General features: G+C 44.1%; 1 protein-coding gene across 1 annotated transcript in view; it reads left to right on the plus strand.

Moving 5' to 3' along the window:
* EFHC2 (EF-hand domain containing 2) overlaps window positions 1-19,745 on the plus strand; it is a 154,622-nt gene that overhangs the window by 126,064 nt on the left and 8,813 nt on the right. The window contains 1 exon segment of the mRNA XM_089904599.1: window positions 9,030-9,135. Within this exon segment, the coding sequence (XP_089760725.1) occupies window positions 9,030-9,135 (106 nt within the window).

Consider the following 19,745-nt stretch of genomic DNA (forward strand, 5'->3'; position numbering starts at 1 on the left):
CCTGGAAAGTCCAGTAATGTGGGAGCCTGGCCTCCGGGGGACCTAGATGTTTCCTATCCAGCACTGAGGCCACCAAGTCATCATCCTCTCATCCTCTCAGCAGACTGTTTTGTCTTTGCCTTGACGATTTGACATTAAAGGCAGAAAGACGATTCCCCAACTCGTTGCGAAGCCGGTTCAGTCTCAGATCACATCCGCCTCTGAGCCCGGCTTAGCTCTGAGGAGGTCATCCCTCTGAGCCGCTAAGCAGTCTAACTTTGCCTCTAATTGTGCACTGACCCTTCTCCACACTCAGGGGAAACTTCAGACTAATCAGATTAGAAAATGTCTCATTCCCATTCCCCTCTCCCTCCAATATGCCCTGCCACGATTTGGGTCACATGCTTGGTGTTTTGCATCATCTCCGCAGATTCCTTTCAAAGACTGCCCTAATTCCTAATGGGCCCATCAGCCTGCAGCTTACATTTATATTCTGCATTCTTATTGTTCCCCACAGACTCCACAGGGCTTTCCAGAGCCTTGACCAGACTCTCTTTCTACACAGCCCTCCTGTGGCACGCTAAGCCAGAGCCCCTCTGACGTCTGCAGCCTCCCGTGGGAGACAGGCCCGGAGTTTGTTGACTTGGTTCAGCACACACTCTGCCCAGGGGCAGTTTTACCTGCCTTGGGATGGAGCTGGGCAGCTGTTGAGCATCTGTAGAGCCCTGCTGCTGTGTGAATTCAGATCAGGAGATGAAAACCTACGTGGCTAAAGATTGGATGATTTCTTTCACCCACTCCAGATTGTTACCTGTGAATTTCTCCTGACCCGGCATGTGGGTACGAAGATTTCCCCTCTACTCCATTTCCATTTTTCTTGTGATTCAGTTAGGTCTTTTCCTTATGAGCACAAGTCCTGCTGGAATCAGCACTTCAAAATCTCTTCACATCTGGTTACCCCGCCCCTGTCAGTTTGTGCTGTGGTAGCTGGTATGAGGTCACTTTACTTGCCAAATGAAGTCAGAAATCATTTCACTAATGCACAGAGCATCAGACTTAAATGCTCGATGTAGTGGTAGCTACTACCCATTCATAATAGGAGTAGCACTCTGTATTGACATAGTGCCTAGGGCCCTAGAATGTTTTGTAAATCCTTGAGCCCATTAAAAGGTACATTTTAGTGGATGGTAGGCACGATACCTCATTTCATGAGTGCAAACGTTGAGGTATAAGGAGACTCTCTCACTCAAAGAGCTTGCTTCAGGCCTGAATGGATCTGTAATGGAATTAAAATGACAGCTCCCTAAGATACCCTAAACCTTTGTTTCTATCTGAGCTCCTAGGGGTAGGAACGATATCTCATTCACCTTTGCAATCCCGGAGGCTTGTCCTGTGCTGGTACACTGGGCAGCGGGGAGAGACACATGGGCTTGATTTCTAGCAGAGCTGCTTCTGAAGTCCAGCCCTACGGCCTTCTGCCCAGGTGATCCCTGTAAATGGAGTCAACCCCTCTCCGCCTTCATTAGGGTATTAATATGTCCTCAGTACTAATAAGCAAGAAATCCTCGTTCTCAAACCATAAGAGGTAGGGAGTTTTCTGAGGTCATTCCATACTGTGTTCCTGATGGGACTGGGGAGTAAAGAGGCAGCCTCCTCCCCTAATTGTAGCCTTCCGAATTGGGACTTGGAATAGCTGGAAATTCAAGTGCGACTCTTTCCCCAGCAGCTCTGCCCCAAGCTAGTCTTTTACAGCTGTCTTTGGGCTCCATGGAATGCCTTAGAACTGGCCTCCCAAGAGAGCTGGTGCCTCATCCAGAAATATCAGTTAAAATGGAAAAAGTTAACAGGGCTTTAAAATCATCTCATTATACTCTACCCAGCCTCTCCCTCTGCCCCCCTCCCAGAGGCATGGTTGGGGCTCAAGTGATTTCACCCAACAATACGTGGCAGTGAAGCTGAGGGGCAAGGGTTGAACCATGTGCTTGCTAATGTTGCAGAGTGTTTGGCGCACTGGGAAGTTTTCAGAGAGAAACCCTCTTCTGTCCCTCTCCTTCTCTCTCTCTCTCTCTCTCTCTCTCTCTCTCTCTCTCTCTCTCTCTCTCACACACACACACACACACACACACACACACACACAGAGATGCTTTCTACCTTTTCAAATATAAGGTGATTTGGTCCCTAAGGAGATCTGTGCTGGGCTCACAATTGGAATTTAGAGGTCTGGAGATTTGAGATCACAGGAGTTAACTCATTGGCAACTTGGGCAGTGCCATCTTGCCGACTCCTAAGTTTTTGTGGCCAACGGGGTAGGGTGGCCTAGAGCTCCACTTCTTTGCCTTAAGCGTCTGGTCTTTAAGACTCTCACCAGGTGTTTCAGTGTGCACCCCTGGGTTTGTTGGGTAACGAACTGAAACCAAACACAACCAAGTGAGTCAAATGTGTCTTCACTACCCTCCCTCCCTTTCAGCCCTGGTCCTGCCGCCAGCCCGTTCCGCTAAGTTATGAGATGGCCTTTGCGGCAGAGGGGGACCCATGTTACTCTTCAGCAGAACACAGCTGCTGCGCCTATTACCTCCACAGGTGGTGGAAATAAAGCAGATCAGGGTCATTCCCCACAGCAAGGAGATGGATGGCTTCTGCGGTTTTCAAGCCATTCATCATTTTTGGGAGGGGGACCAGGAGTACCTGTCAAATGACACGTTAGACTCACTTCTTAGAACTCCCACCTAGCAAGGCATCGGGAAGCCTGCTTGCGGTTCATTATTATCTAGAGGAGAACCGGAGAAATCGGCTTCCCTCCCTCTTCTTCCACGAACACGTCCTTTAGTTTGTGTAGGGAAGGAAATGGTGGCTTGCCCAAGTATCAAAGGGAAAGAAGAATTTATGGAGGTTTTAGGAAAACACTTTAGCACTGTGAGCTGGCACTTTAAAGTAAGGAGGCTGACTTTTTAACAAGCATCGACACACTTGAAAGCCAGAATTAGTGTTGCCCTTTAGGGCAGTCCCCCTGGAAGGCTGTGCGCTGATTCCAACAATGTCGCCATAGAAAGCTCTTCTTTGGAATCGCCTTCACAGCCTTTTCAAAAGAATTTCCTCCATAGTGGCAAGTCTTTGTCCTTTGACCATGAATCAGAGTCTAAGCAAGAGTCAAATGTCATTTGGCAAGGAGCGAAGTAGGGGATTCAGGTGGAAAACCAGGATGCTAACATTTTTGATCAGAAGCACAGCACGACCCTGAAGTAAGGAGATCCATTTTCTATACGATTCATGGGCTTTTCCAAAATACTTTGAAAGGATGGAGAGGATTTGGTGAATGATTACCTGTAGTCATGAGGCAGGAGGGACGGCTGGGGAGATAGTATTCAGGGGAAATTGACCTACTTGTCCTCACTCCCCTAATAGTCAAGCGTTTCTCCGTCTCCAAACTTCTCCCTCTCAGCTCCTTCTCCAACCTGGACTGTTTTTAGAGCTGCAACACTCCTTTGTATCCTAGTCTTTTCTCTCTCACAACCTGATCTAACAGTAGCGTATAGTAGATGTAGTGTATAGTAGCAAATGAGGGCGTGAAAAATCTCACTGTATCAGTGGTCCAGGGGAGGAAGCTCTGTGCTGAGTTTTGGAGCATGGAGGAAAACCGGGACATGCTCCCAACGAGTGGTGTTCCTGCCTTGCCAAGTCTGACTTGTATGAGTTCACCACCTTGGAAATCACGCTTCAAGGTCTCTCGTCTGCTTTTTACACTTCTTACATTTTTATTTATGCCAAACGGATACATGCTTATAGTAAAAAAAAAATAAAATAAAATCATTCTAAAAAGCTTATTCCGACAACAGCAGTTTCCAGCCACATCTCTCCCCACCTCCCAGACCCGTTCTCAAGAAACAGCCTTTCAGTCCTTCTAGCTGTTTCTGCAGACCTTTAAATAGCATGTACGTACTGCTATTTCTGGATTTCTCATTTTTAGATACTGCTACTACTTCCTGTTACGATGCTTGAGAATTTAGCATAATATTGATTCCCATTACTGGTGTTCTTTCTGGATGTTCTTAGGATCGTCTTTTTATTCCTGGTGCTCTGGAAGTTCATGATGGGGCTTGTGGTGTGTGTGTGTGTGTGTGTGTGTGTGTGTGTGTGTGTGTGTGTGTGTGTGTGTGTCTGTATATAGATTCATTGTGCTTAACAGTTTATGGGCCCTTCCGGTCTGGAGACTCTGTCCTTTGGCTCTGATAAATTTTCCATTAATTTTAAAATAATTTCCTTTCCTCCATTTTTATTTTTCTCTTGTGAGAACTCCTATCATTAAGATTTTGGCTCTCTTGAATTTGGATCGTTCTGTCCCCAATTTTTCTTTGTCATTATGATGTCCTTACTAAGGGGTTTCCTCAACTTTACATTCCACCCCTTCTTCTGCATCTATTTACTACTATCATGTTTTTTATTCCAAGAGCACACTTTTGGTTCCTATTTTTAGTCTTCTGTTCTTTTTTTGTGGGTGTAATATATCCTCTTATCTCACATCTTTCCCTCTGCTACCTGAATTATCTTTGTTGCTTGATACCTTTTCTTTTTTCCTGTTGCCATTTTGACTTCTGTCCTTAATGTTGGAAGCTTTGGGGGGTGGGTCTTGTTGATTAGTGGGTTTCACTGCATGAGTCATCTCCTAGCCCACATTTTCATTAGGTAATCCCCAGAAGCCACAATTTGGGGCCATTCAGAGTATTGAGAGGAGAATCCTATCTTCTCCTGTGGGGCTAGGAGGGAGGGTGGGATAGGGGAAAGGAAGAGAATTTAAGTATGGCCACTGGTGTTCTGGAAACAGAAAAGGAGAAGGAAGGGGGCTGAGAGACCCAAGTTCAGTATAGTGTGTAATGTTCTTCTCTACCCTCCATTATGCTTCCTCTCCCCAAGACTAGAACTGCTTTCGTTGAATTTCTCTGGAGAACAAGCCTCACTCCCCTGTAGGGAAGAGTACAGTGTACAAGGAGATACTTGAGGGTTCAGCTGCTCTTGCTTTATTTAGGCTTTCAAACAGTCCTGTTTTCCGGCCCCCACCGTATCCCTGCCTTTATTGGCACCTGGAGTCTGTAATCGCTGAGCCTCTCAGAAGTTTTGTGGGCCACGCTGGCTAATCTCTAAGTGCCCCCTGCCTCTGCCATGGACATTTCGAGTTCAGCTTCCCTTCCTCAGCTCTGCTGAGCCAGTTACCAATCCTTAGTCTGATTTCCATCTTGCAAACGATTTTGAAATCTCTTGTCCACTGTTGCCTTGTTTTCCAGCTATCTTTGCCATTGGGGGTTATCACCTATTTTTATTTCTTTGTTGTCATTTTGGTGAGATTTTGGTGGGAAAGGGAGATAAATATTTGTGAGTGACCCATCGTGATTTACTGCAACTCTATCCACTTCCCAAGAGCAAAGAATTCTTCCAAGAAGCATTGGCTAATTTTATCCCTTTTAATTGAAAGATTCTTTGTTCTTTTCTCCCTTGCTCCTTTTGGGGGGATTCCCATATCCATTGAAATCCTCCAAGACAGAACTGAAAAGAGAAACTTGGAGTATTTTACCACATTAACTCAACTCTTCCCTGAGGCCTGGCTTTGGGACTTTGGAAAGATTAAATCTTTCAAACATTTTTCCTCAAAAAGATTTTATACATCATTTCTAAGCTGTGTACTCTTTCATTTACAGCCTTTGATCCTTCCCGAATATCATTTGATTCAGGAATATCCTTCCCAAATATCTTTTGAGATGGGTAAATTGTTAGATGTGTTGAGTCTGACATATCATGAGTTGGGCAGGAAAGAGTGCTGGGGGCCCAGGGTTAACAGGTGAGCATGAGTAAATATAAGACGAATTGTTAAGGAGGTGTGATAATAGGACTTCCAGTGGTGACTTCCAGAAGTTTTCCTGTACCATCCAGTGCCATCATCCAGGGCAAATGCAGACTTAGGCATGGGGACTCGGTTAGGTAAGGGGAACTGCAGGAAGGCCTTTCTGAGGCCTTTGAATTGAGACTTTGGAATTGAGACTTTCCAGACAAAGGAACCAGAAGGTGCAAATGCCTTGCATTGCTGGGAACGATCTTGGTATGCTCAGAGAGCAAGAAGAAAGCTGGTGTACCTGGAACATTGTGAACAGGAGAGAGTTTTCAGAGGAGGTCAGAGAGGTCAGCAGGGACCAGATTATGTGCGGTTTTATAAACCCTGGTAAGGAGTTCAGCTTGCGTTCTAAGTGGATTGGAAAGCCATTGCACAGTTGTAAACAAGGAAGTAATTGATCACATCTATGTTTTAGAAAGATCATTCTGGTGGAGGATGGTTTGCAGCAAGGTAAGAATAGAAGCAGCAAGACCAAGATACAAAAGCTATTCCTGTAATCCAGGTGAGAGACGATGGTGGCTTCGAATTAGTGAATCGTAGAAAAGATGGAGAGAAAGAGACTTGTGATATGCTATGGTGGTAGAACCTTCAGGACTGGTTAGTGGACTGTGTATGAGGGATGGTGTAATTCTAAATCTGTTTGGTGGTCTTTTGACTGGTTCCCAAATTACTGGGATATTATACTTCTGAAACCTCTAGGATTCAATACGTGCCTCCTGTCATTGATGTGATGGGAATTTACCAACAATTAAATTCTGTATTGTAGGAACAGATGAAGAAATTTTGTTCATGGGTGACCTCATTCAGTCTTCCAGTCTGGTGGCTTTAAATATCATCTATATGCTAATGACTCCCACGTTTCTATCTCTAACTCAGACATCTTCCCTGAACTACAGACTCATATACCCAACTGCTCGCTTCCCATCAAAATGTAACACATCCAAAACCAAACTCCCAGTCTTTCCTCCCAACCTGTAGCTCCTGCAGTCCTTCCCATCTCAGTTCGGGCAACTCTGTTTTTCCAGTTGCTCAAGTAAAACCCTGGGAGTTGTTCTGAATCCGTTCCTATTCATTCTCCCCCTCACCTCCCCTATACACTATATGCAATCCTTCAGGAGTCTTACACTCAAAATATATTCAGGCTTCACCACTCCTCACTGCCCTCCCTCCACTGCCACCACTGTCACCTAAGCCACCATTATCTCTTGTCCGGATTACTGCAGAAGACCGCTAACTGCCCTTGCCACTTTGGCCTTGCCCCTACATTGTAGTTGCAATATATCAGCTAGAGTGATCTTCAGAAAATATAACTTAGATCTGGTAACTGTTCTATACAATATACTCCAATGGCTCTTAGCTGTCCTTAGTATGAAAGTCAAAGGCCCTCCATGATCTCATTCTGTGACCTCAGCTCCTATTCAGAGTATTAGGGAATACTTTTCTTCGAGGCACCATGCTAAAGGAGTTTCTTACAAAATATCTTTAATTGATTGAGTTTTAGTTCTTCTCCCTAAACACATGCAAATAAAAGACATAATGGTCCTGCATTTTGGCTACAAATATTTCCATAAACAGAACATGTCCTTTCAAAGAGTTCAAATGATGAGTGAGCCAAAATTCAAAGGATAAACAGTGGTAGGGGGCAGCATACTGGAGTTGTATCCCAGAATCCTTGGCCAAAGAAAATGTACACAAAAGAATGACTGAATTCCCTTTCCCCTCTTCTGATCACTCTGTTTATTCTACTTTGTTTAGCTTAATGAGTCTATGTAACTTCATCACGTAACACTTAATTTATTGCTGCTAATTGTTATTAGTTTATAAATATGAGCTATTATTTTCTTCATGCTTTGATTAAAAAAAAGAGAAAAGCCTTTTGACTGATTATGAGTAGGTTTTTTTTTCCTGCTTCTGTTATCACTGAGTTTTCTTATAATTAATTACCCTCTGTTCATCTTGCAGTAGTAACTTTGCGCACCTCACTTGCTGGTTGGAGGGGCGTGTTGAGTTAGAGGTCCTGAGAGAAGGGCAGGAGCCTGGAGCAGGGTGCTTGTAACAGTGCCTTAGTGACCACCTTTGTCTTTTTCTTCAAAAAAATCGTGTTACATAACCAGTATGTATTTAGCCTTAGAAATTGCCAGAGGTGGTCAAATTCAGAATAGAAAAATAGCATTGAGGTATTACAGTAAGAAGTATTTTGTCTGTGTTTAGGTCATTATAGCAATTGTCTTGAAATTTGGGGGTCTTAATTGCCAAAACTCTATTATGGTTAAGGATAAATTTATGTCAGTTTCCATAATTAGGAAATAGCAGTCAAACAGATTAGTTATTTTTGACCTACAGTTTTATGGTGCAGGGTAATCATTTGTTGTTGTTGTTGTTTTTCAAAATGAAAATGGGCTTAATATCTTCTGATTATGAATTTAAAACTATTCAGATGATACAGAAGAGTCTAAAGAAAAAGCAAAAATTATAATCTCTCTTGCTACAGGTAGCTGTTCTTAATAATTCCGTGTATTGTTGCTAGACTTTTTAAATGTTGTTTTGTACAAATATAAACCTAAAGTGAGACCATAACTCTGCATTCTATTTTATAACCTCCTTTCCACTCAACAATATATTATTAACACATTTCCATGACAACATATATGGATCTACATAACCCCTTTTAATGGCTACATGATAAATGATTAAAGTGCCTTTTATTTTTCCTAAAAATATATTAGGAGACAGAATGAATCTAGGCTTGCTTTAAAGATTTAAAAGGCATACAATTTAAGAAAAATGGAGACGTTTTAAAATTTTTACTGACATAGTATCAACCTGTTAAACTAAGAGGAGCTTCAGTACTGTTAACAAAATATAACAATAGCTGCTGAATAAATTAATTTGTTTCTATGGCAACTGCAACAAGTATTTGTTGAACACCTACTGTGTGCCAGCATTGATCTAGGTCCTGGGGATACTTCGGTGAATTAGATGTGTGAGGTCTCTGCTCTCAAAGAATTTACATTCTGGAGGGTTAGAAACAGAAAACAAGGTAATAAGAAATAAGAAAAATATCAGTATTGAAGCACATCTAGTAGTATGTTTTCATGGTGGATTTAAGCTGACAGTTTGGTCCTGAAATCTGCAGACTGAGTCAAATCGAATGTTATAATTATATTTTTAGGTTTGAAGACAGTGAAAAACAAATAAATTACGAGTCATTTTTCTGTGCCCTGAACTGGAGAGTGAATCCGATGCCCGAATTGGAAGCAGTATGGTACATTAAAGAGGTAAAAGTAACACCTGTTTTAAAAACCAGCTGTGGCTACCTCCCTTGCGTTTTTAATATCCTTTATCTTAAAATTATTTTTCAATGTAAAATAGTAACATCAGTGCTTTCGGAAAGAGGACTATGTATTTCTGGGTATTTGCGTTAAAGCCTAATTCACTTTCCATACTGAGTGAACATCTGCTGTATAAGAGCGTGATTTTTCTTATGCAGCTGAATGTTTTTTAACCCAAGTCGTACCCAATTATATGGAAAATAGGATAATAGGTTACAGTTATAAATAGATACAAACACTGTTATCAAGGGATTCTGGTAATATCATCATAAGCTACAAGAGCAAGTCTCAAATCGTGCATATGTCAAGAATCCCCAGTGTGTTTGCGGCTGTGCACGCAGGTTTGCCTTGGGTGAAACATTATAGTATGGACATGTATATTTCATAGTGGGGCCAAATTTAAAATAAAAATTCAGTAGGAAAATGCTTGGTTAGGGAAAACAGAGTTCATGTGATCGGATGATGCTCTCAACATTGTGGAATTGTCTGAATTCTCTAAGATCTCTTTGGACCAATTGTCTTTAAGGAGTGGGTGGGTGGGTGGTGGTTTGTTTATATTTTAACATGCTCCAGAAATTGATTTTCTTGGGAAAGTCCCTTGATAAAGCAAATGTCATGTGGTTGATACTCCCAGAAAGGAGGCATTTATTCCTCCCGGTCTCTGATAACCAGCTCATTCTGGCCTGAACTGGTCTAGTGCCCTTGGGGAGTTCCCTCAGGCATGCAGCTACTCTGGAGTGTCAGGCAGCCTTAGAACTTCCAGATGATTGGGAGACACTGATGGCCTTTGGAGTCAAACAGAGCTGGGGCCGAATTCTGGCTCTGCCACTTACGTAGCTGAGTGACTTTGGGGCAATTACTTAACTCATTCATTTATAAATTTAATTCTCAGACAAATCATGTTTAAGTATCCACTCTCAGCAGTTTCTATGCTCTGCGCTGGGGTCTAGAGACAGTCATTATTGCTACCTTAAGGAGGGTTGGGGGGCACAGGAAGTGTTAGGGGAGGTGATGCTTGAAATTTCAGTGATGAATAGTAAGAGCTAGGTAGGAAAAGTGGCATGGTATGCCCAGAGGCATTCCCAACAGAGGCTCTAGGGCATGGGACAACGCGGCTCTTGTGCAGAACCGGAAAGAATTGGTGTGGCTGGGATGGAGGCACAGAGGGAGGAGTGGAGATGAATGAAGCTGGAGACAGCTGCACAGGTGAGGTCTGAGTATCGTCCTACAAAGTCTGCAGACCGTGGACAAATTTCAAGGAAGAGAGTGACATGATCAGGTATGCCCTTTAAAGGGAGCTTGCTCTGGTTGGGTGGTGGGTAGATTGGAGAGAGGACAAAGAGACAAGTAGACCCCGTAGGAGGCTCTTGACGACCCTTCGTCACCATAACAACAGCAACCACTTTAAAGCAGTTACTATGTGTCAAGCACTGTTCTAAGACCTCAAAATCTATTCGCTCATTTAATCCTCAGAGCAACTTTCTGAGGGTAGATTTTTTTTTTTAACATCTTTATTGGAGTATAATTGCCTTACAATGATGTGTTAGTTTCTACTTTATAACAAAGTGAATCAGTTATACATATACATATGCTCCCGTGTCCCTTCCCTCTTGCGTCTCCCTCCCTCCCACCCTCCCTATCCCATCCCTCCAGGCGTCCACAAAGCACCGAGCCTTTCTCCCTGCGCTATGCGGCTGCCTCCCACCAGCCATCCATTTCACGTTTGGTAGTGTATATATGTCCATGCCACTCTCCCACCCTGTCACAGTAGATACTTTGTTGTTGTTGTTGTTGTTGTTGCGGTACGCGGGCCTCTCACTGTTGCAGCCTCTCCCGTTGCGGAGCACAGGCTCCGGACGCGCAGGCCCAGCGGCCATGGCTCACGGGCCCAGCCGCTCCACGGCATGTGGGATCTTCCCGGACCGGGGCATGAACCTGCGTTCCCCGCGTCGGCAGGCGGACTCTCAACCACTGCGCCACCAGGGAAGCCCACAGTAGATACTTTTATCATTCCCATTTTAGAGATGAGGAAGTTAGGGGAACAGCCAGGGTATGGTAGAGTTAGAATCTTAGCTCAGGTCTGTTTTACCGCAAAGCATGAAAAAGGAAAAAATCATTTAAGTACAATCGTACTGAAGATATTGGAGTTAATTAACTAAAGTCCAAGATACTATCACAAAAACAAATAAATACTGTCATTTGGTAACCTTTTAATTCTTATCCATGCAAATATGTAATTTTTACATGTAAAAAGAACAATGATAGATGGAGTTTGTATTCCACCTTTTCATTTAATGTTACAGTATTCTGTGTCGGATATCATCCATTTGTCCCATTGGGACTTCTCTCCAACCCCATCTACCCTGCTCTGAATCCTAGACAGCTGATCTTTGTGGGCTTCATCAATGGGGCCCCTAGCCCTCTGGCCTCCAGTTGGGGGAGCCAATGGGACGCACCAGCAGGAGAGTGGAGGGTGGGACGAGACAGAAGTCATCTCCCTCCCTGACAGTCACAGGAGATTGACTGCCTCCTCCTGCCCAGGGCCACAGTACCTGTCTGGAGGGTCTCTCCACATAGCTGTCTACTCCGGGCTCTGGCAGCCACCCTCACGTGCCCCTTCAGCCCCAGGTGGTGGCAACAGTCCCTGAGGGTCTGGAGGATCCCTTGTTGCTTTTCCTAAACACTTGCCACAACTTTGTAAATAGTCTCTTTATTAAACTCTTCTCAATTTACACAGTTTGCATATGTCTGCTATTTCTTCTGGGATCCTGAAAGATACACATACTTATTTTTGCTAGTTAGCAACGGCCTTTGTTGTGTTTTTTTCCTTACTTCCTCCTTCTCTCCTTTTCCATTCCACCCAATCCACCACCCAAATGTTTACCTATGGGTTGGGGGTTTCATCATTTCATGCACAAAAATATAATCATACCACAGGCGTTTATCTGCAGTGTGTTTTTCCTAATAGTACACCATGGGGCATTTCTCTAGTTTAATATGTGTAGACCTAAGCCATTCTTTAATACTGTAGTATGAATATGGAATCATTTATTCATCCATTTCTCTATTGATAGGCATTCAAGTTATTTTTACATTTTTTGCCTTTGAAAACATGCGGTATCTCGTTACTTGAATTTTTATTTTCCTGATGACTATTGAGCTTGAATGAAATTTAATTACCTTTTGGTACTACAACCTACAGTAAGAAAGACATTTTTCCCTAGCAACCCAGCATGCACATATACAATGGCCCAAACGTCTCATGAAACAATACTATTCTAACTGCATGTGATGATGTATGATTTTTTTCTTTCCTTCCTCTTTTCTCTTCTCTCCTCCCGCCTTCTTTCTTTCTTTTGAATATACTTCATTACCCATTAAATTGACTTAAGGACCTACAAAAGGATCACCACCCATGTTGGAAGAAGAGTCAGTGCATGGAAAGGCCAGAGATCCACTTTCCCTTTAGCCACCCCTCCCCCATTTCATCTCTTACCTACTCTGTCAACTGGGGCAGTTACTGAGCCATGGACCTCAGGTTCTTTAGAGAGATAGTGTAGAGCAGAAGGTCTGGAATCACATGAAGCTGAGCTCAAATCCTTAGCTCTATGATTGACTCACTGGGTGACTGTGTAAGTTATTCAACCTTTCACATTGCCCCATCTCAAAAATGGAGATAAAAGTAGTGCTTCTGTCAGGTTGCTTGTAAGGATTGAATTGATACACGTGAGACACTTATCACAGTACCTGTCCCATAGTAACAGCTTAAATGTTAGCTATTACTGTTGTTCGTAAAATGGAGATGTCTTACGTCCTCAAGTCAGTGGGCTGGGCCTTGAGGACTAAGATCAGTGATTCTATCGTTAAACGTAAGAGTTAGAACAGCTGGGCTTCCCTGGTGGCGCAGTGGTTGAGAGTCCGCCTGCCGATGCAGGGGACACGAGTTCGTGCCCCGGTCCGGGAAGATCCCACATGCCGCGAGCGGCTGGGCCCGTGAACCATGGCCACTGAGCCTGCGTGTCCGGAGCCTGTGCTCCGCAACGGGAGAGGCCACAACAGTGAGAGGCCCGCGTACCCCCCAAAAAAAAAAAGAGTTAGAACAGCAGTGTAGCATCAGATAGGGCCTGTGCTTTAGCAGTAAGTCAGCTCTTTCAATTGTTACTCATTTATGGTGAGAAGAACTTTAGTCTTAGGGCCTCTTGTCAATTCTGATGACCAAGTCTAGAAGCAGTTCAGTCTGTGGGAGACATTTGGATAGGGCTGTTCTTTTTCAGCCAGTTTTTTTTTTTAAAAAAAGGAAGAACATAGTTATCAAATGGTACCTAATCAATTTAACCAATAATGAGAATTTAACTAAATTCCAGAGTCTGAAGCACTCTGGTACTCCTGAGCTTGCTATTGTTCCATTAAAGAGGATATAAGATAGTTTGGGAATGGTATCAGTGAGTCTGTAATCTTTGTGAAAATATTTAGTGTAAATGGGTTGAGCGTAATATTGCATAGTTCAGAGAGTAGAATGAGTAATGAAAAGTATAGTATCTCCTGAACCATGTAAGTGTACCTAAATGTTAGTATCTAATAATGCCCTGAGACACTCTGGGTCAGAGCCTGTCACAGGTTGGGTTCCCCAGGAAGCAGATGGGGTTTAATGTGCAGTATATTTATTTGGGAGTGTCCTTGGGATCAATACCTGTGGAAGGGAGGGGAGGGACATAGGAGTGGGCAGAGGGAGAAGTTGAGCTTCGATGCAGGTCCAAAGACAGCCTTGGCTGTTCCGAAGGGAACTCTGGAGCTAGAATGGCCTTTCAGAGCTGTCCTGAGTTGGGCCAAAATGGCCTGGACTTTATCCCTGTGGGTTGGTTTAGAAAGGGGTATGACCTGCGGTAATGTGGCTCTTTGCAGCCAAGACAGCTCTGTAGCTGAGGTAATCCCTGAAGGGGTCTCCCAGCAACTGGGCCACCAAGTCCTTCCTCAAGGGGATTCTGGCTGGTATATCATGTCTTGGCAACCAACCACTCTTGATTATTCTTGGTATGAACTGGAGGCCTGGCCTGTGGCACAGCCTTCTCCACACACCTGCTCCTCTATTATTGTCTGAGCTTTCACCCGTGGCAGGGAACTGACAAGAAAGAGGTTATGCCAGAAGAGGCCGTGATTATGGCAGAAGAGGAAGTGGTCGAGGAGTTGGACCAGGTGCGTAGGTCTGTGGGGCCCAGTTGGGCAAAGAAAACCTATCACTTCGAGCTTTGGGGATTGCCAACACTTAGGGATTCTGCTGTAGCCCAAAAATCATATGTGGGACTTCAGGACAAGATCCACCAGGTTGTGAAAGTGACCCAGCCTTGAATGTGACGTGACAGGTTAAAGTTCTGTTGAGAACAAGGAATGGCAGGCTGAGCTCCTGTGTGGAAGTATGGCCCAGGTGGAAGCCAGCAGTGGGGCGGCTGCGTGCTTCCTCCAGTGTATGAGCTGGACAAGCTGTCTCTGGCTGAAGTTCCAGGAGTCACCAGCCTCCACTCGGGACCTGGGTATCCTTACTCTCGGTCTGAATGTTGTCCTCAGCAGGCTCTCTTCCCTGAACTAGGGATCTTACTGAGAAATGAAAAGAGACCGCTTAGCTGTGGGCTTTAGCCAACCACAGGCTGAGTAGGGGGGTGGTCTGGTACATAGTACTTGGGATTGGAAGGGCAGTGCCACAGGGAGTTCTAGCAGGGAGTCTCTCCAAAACAGGGAGCACAGTGATGGGGAGTCCTGAAGTTAGCACTATTCAGCAACCAGAGGGGGCCAGTCAGCAGGCTTGAACCAAGCCTTCAGCCACGACCAGGGGACAGAGCAGGCTGAGTCCCTATACCAGTGAGGTTCTAGCAGGAGACACACAACCCGCTCAGAGGAGTCGGGATATGGATTTAATGCAGGGACTATTGACAGAGGAGAGGGTAGGGTTAAGGGAACCAATCAGGGCAGTGGAGTGCCCAGGGCCTAGCTAGAGTGGGAAGCCTTTACCATCCCTGGGTCTGCAGAAGCAGGGAGGGGACTTGTATTACTGGAGCCCAGTGGAAGAGCGTGGTTGGGCAGGAAAGAAGCAGGGAGAGGGGAAGTGGAATCAATACCCTGACCTCTCGCTGCTTCCCATTGGCTGGACCCATTTGGAAGCCAGAGAACCAAGGAAGCTCGAGAAGTGATGCGGTCCACAGAGGTCAGTCTCCCAGGGCAGAGAGCTTGGTGAGAAGGGCAAAAGATGGATCTTGAGGGGCAAATGGAGGATGAGCCAGTACAGTCTGTTACCAGAGTAAAGACTGGGGCTCCAGTGAGCAAGCCTCACAGCCAGCTTTTAAGATTAACAGCTCCTGAAGCTGGGTCTACTGGATGTTAGGACTGGTCCTTCTGACTCCGATGGGGCTCCACCTACATGTGATTGCTACATGGCATCAGCTAGTAGGCCTGGGGACCAACAACAAAGAAGCAAAATTCACAGAGAGGACTGTGGTTGTAGCGAGTCCAGCTTTGAGTTGGTGAGAGGTTTCCCTATGTGGATGGGTGGAAGCTGACTGTCACCCACCAGGATTGTTGACTGTGGCCTGTAGCCTGGATTCTCAGGAGCTCCCTTGGCTGGGCCTCTGCCTGTCCTCCACAGCAGCCCATGGTGAGCCACTGGGGCTGTAATTTAATTCTCACTCCATTATGTGACTGTCTGTGGTCTCAGCATGTCGCCCTGGTGCTGTCACGGCCTAGAGACCCCAGTTCCATTCTATTGTGCTTGCTCACAGATGGTAGCTGTAAAACTGGCAAAAGAGGTCCCGCTGTTTAGAGCCTGCCTGGTTAATCTCAGAAGTCACGTTTTTAAAAATAACACGAAATCGGTTCTCATATAAACTTTATAACTTGCACTGTGTGACTGGCATCTTATCCTTTGACGTTTCTGAGGAAAATTGGATGTGGCTTCATTTTACGAGCACGAGAGCTGCAGAAGCATTAACAGTTGGCTCTAAAGTTTCCTCTTGTCACAACAGGATGATATATAGCCTGGGCACTGGGGAGTAGAGGACAGTGGCGTACACCTTGGGATATATCTTTGGGCACCCCACTTGTCGAGGATCTCCTTTTGGTATTTAGAGGGTGGAATACCCTGTGACACTTTATTGTCCCAACCATTTTGTGAGAATAAGTATCATTCCCAATTTATAGATAGGAAGCTGAGACTCAAGGCATTCCTAAAGGTCAAGATTATATAGTTAGGGGCTAGTGCCAACTCTTTAAGTAACCGAAGTTATTTCTAATATTTCAAGTTGAATTAAACAGTTGAAATAAAAGATTATTAATCATTCTCATAAGACTTAAAAAAATAACTGGTAAACACATACTGATTACGTAACACAAAGCGGTGACCTAGTAGGAAACTTCCAGAGTCTACTGTGATTTAAAGGGTTGGATGATGTCTACTTGAATTGTATGAATAAGGCTATCACTAAAGCTAAAAAATATCCATGTCTACTTGAAAACTTTACTTGCCCCATAATGCAATTTCAAGGAAAGATTTCTTGTTTAAAAGTTACAACTGTGTTTTAGCTGCAGTCACACAGATGACAACTCTACTGAAGCTTTGTCTAGGGCAAAGAGAAGCAATCGTGAAATACTGGCATTACAGTAAAGACAGAAATGGATAGGCATATACGCAAATCTCCTGGCTTTGAGTTTTTCCTTATGTCATCAGAAGGTTCTTGATTATCTCAACAAGTATCTGTAAAATTTCTTCCCCAAATTAATTTCCATTTGATTTTACTGAAATTTAATTGTTTTTATGATTTCTGTCAACTTAATTTGATTATTTCCAAGGTCATGTCAACCTAGTAGAAGGAAGAAAATCCAAGAAAACCACAATTTTAATTCCATACACAGTACTGGATTTTTCTACAGATTCATGGATAAAAACATCCTTTTTTTGATTGAGCGGAGGGGGAGTAACAGAGTGAAATCACTAACATGACTCTATCAGCCTTACATTTGGGACGAATAAAAATAACCTTGTTTCAGTGAAGCGTGGAATTTAATTGGCTCCCAATCTTTTCCCCGCATGCATCTGGTGGCCAGTACTACAGTAGAAAATTTTAAACTAGAAGGAGACATAATCCAATTAAATTTCCTTTTAAAAATGTCAAAGCAAATAAATCCAGGGCCTATGAGCTCACACACAGCTTTGCTGTTCTCACTGGGCAGCTGCTGTTTACTGGGTTTCCATCCAGTGCCATCTTTGCTTCCCATTTCAAGGATATGTGGTTTTACAGATCGGCAGCTACATTTTTTTTCACCATTGATGAATAAGTAATTTATTGCCAACTTCTCTGACATCTTAAGTAGCTCTAGTGACAGCCAGATTGAAAGCTGTCATGGGGCCCTCTTGTAGGCAATGATTTCCAGCCATTTTAGAGTCATGATTTTGCATTATTGCTGAATTTCACTCTGCATTTCATAGTTCTTCCTTCTTCCAGAAAATGCTACGTGGCACATGCTGTTTATGCTCCAGATTAAACTGAATTTTGTTTTGAGATTTGGGTACTGTCTCTGGAATTACCTGGAAATCACACTGGAGACTTTGGATCCGTCCACGTTTGTCAAGAAGTTGCTTTGTTCCGAGCTATACTGTGACTTTCATAGACATTTTATTAATTTTGAAAAATGCAAAGTTGCGTAGTATCTTTGACTTCCTCTGGAAGCTGACTCAGAGACAAGCATTTGAGTATAAATGGTTTTTTGGACGAAGTGAAGGGAATAACTAGCAAGGGAGTAGGGAAGTGAGAAATAGAAGAGAAGGAGTTAATACAGGGCATATTATCAAACCAGTAAAAATGTGAATGACTAGAGCGTCATGCCTCTGGGAAACACAGGGATCCAGTGGCTGATAGGTGCCTCAGCGTTATCCCATCCATCAACTCCTGTCATTGTTTGAGAGCTGCTCCTGAAGTGGGTGAAAATAATGAATTCCCAGGTACTTGTGGCATGTTACAGGGACAGCCAAATCAGGCCTCAGAGGCCAAAGGGAAGGTCTCAGGAGAAGGAGTGCAGGTGCTGATGGCTGGAAGTTAGGTTGGTGTGCGCCAAAGTGGAAAGGGTGAGAGGATCAGGAGAGGTGCAGGCAGAACCCGATACACACAGATATTTAAGATTCTGATCATGCACCTTTAGGCGGGGTGTTTTACAGAAATACAAGCAGGCTCGTCCTCGTCTAAAACAGGAGGGACTGACTGCTGTGGATGAGCTCACCTGTTGTAAAATCACCATGCAGTTATTTCCACTTAAAATTTATGTGCACTGCTGGGAAACAACATGATCTGGAGTTTTCTTCGAATTTTGTAGTGTGGGATGAATAAAAGGTCAGTGAGGACAAAGAATATTTTAACTCACTGCCCAGTCATAAATATTATGTAACGTTTGGAGCATTTGCAGATTTATTAGAACAATTAGGCAGTGGTAGTGAGGGGATTTCTCATGTTAGCAAAGACCTCTTTATCTTACAAAGAGATTGGCCATGTGATTCCTTTAGGTGGACCCAATTACAGGCAAAATTATGAGGAAGATACTTTTTCCCTCTACTTTATCGATGCCCCATCCCCCTGAGTTTCTTAACTCTTATCTCCTGCTTCCTCCTTCCTTTAGATCCCAATTTGATTCCTGTTAGTTCATTTAAACGAATACCTGTGAAAATCTCCCTAAAACTGAGGGCTAGCTACAATTCTGGTGTCAATTCCAGTGTGTATTTTTTCCCCCGTACCAAGCAATTCTCAACAGCAGCTGAGTGTCCTGCAAGTCAACTCAGTTCTGGCACTATCTACCTGGAGATAACCTCAGATCCCCACAGGTTACGGGCTCAGTTCCACAAGACTACCTCCCCTCCTTCAGATGCCATTCGCAAGTCCAGATTGTCGCCTGTGCTTCTGACCAACTGGCTGTGGATTGGAGGTTCCCATGACCTCCTCCTTGGGAGGGGCTGCTCATAGGACTCAGAGAAACACTTTACTTACTAGATAACCTGTTTATTATAAAAGGCTATAACTCAGGAACAGCCAGATGGTAGAGATGCATAGGGCAAGGTATGGTGGAAAGGGCACAGAGCTTCCATGCCCTCTCTGGGCTCACCATTCTCCCCACATCTCCACGTGTTTGCCAACTCAGAAGCTCTCCAAACCCTGTCATTTTTGGTGTTCACAGGGGCTTCTTTATAGAGACACGATTGATTAAATCATTGGCCGTTGGTGAATAAACTCAAATTCCCGCCCCTCTCCCCTCCCGGGAGATGTGGGAATGGGGAGTGGAGGCGGGGGACTGAAAGTTCCAACCCTCTAATCACGTGGTTGGCTCCACTGGCAACCAGCCCCCATCCTGGTGCTTTTCAATCATGTTTCATTAACGTAACAAAAGAGACCTTATCGCTCTCATCACTTAGGAAATTCTAAGAGTTTTAAGAACTCTGTGCCAGAAATGGAGACAAAAACCAAATATATATTTCTTATTATAAATCACCATATCATATTGCCAGTGTACAGACCTTGGGTTCCTCAAGC

This window comes from Delphinapterus leucas, chromosome X (assembly GCF_059928025.1).
Source record: "Delphinapterus leucas isolate spDelLeu-1000000601 "Yukka" chromosome X, BTC_Dleu_Yukka2, whole genome shotgun sequence".
NCBI lineage: Eukaryota > Metazoa > Chordata > Mammalia > Artiodactyla > Monodontidae > Delphinapterus > Delphinapterus leucas.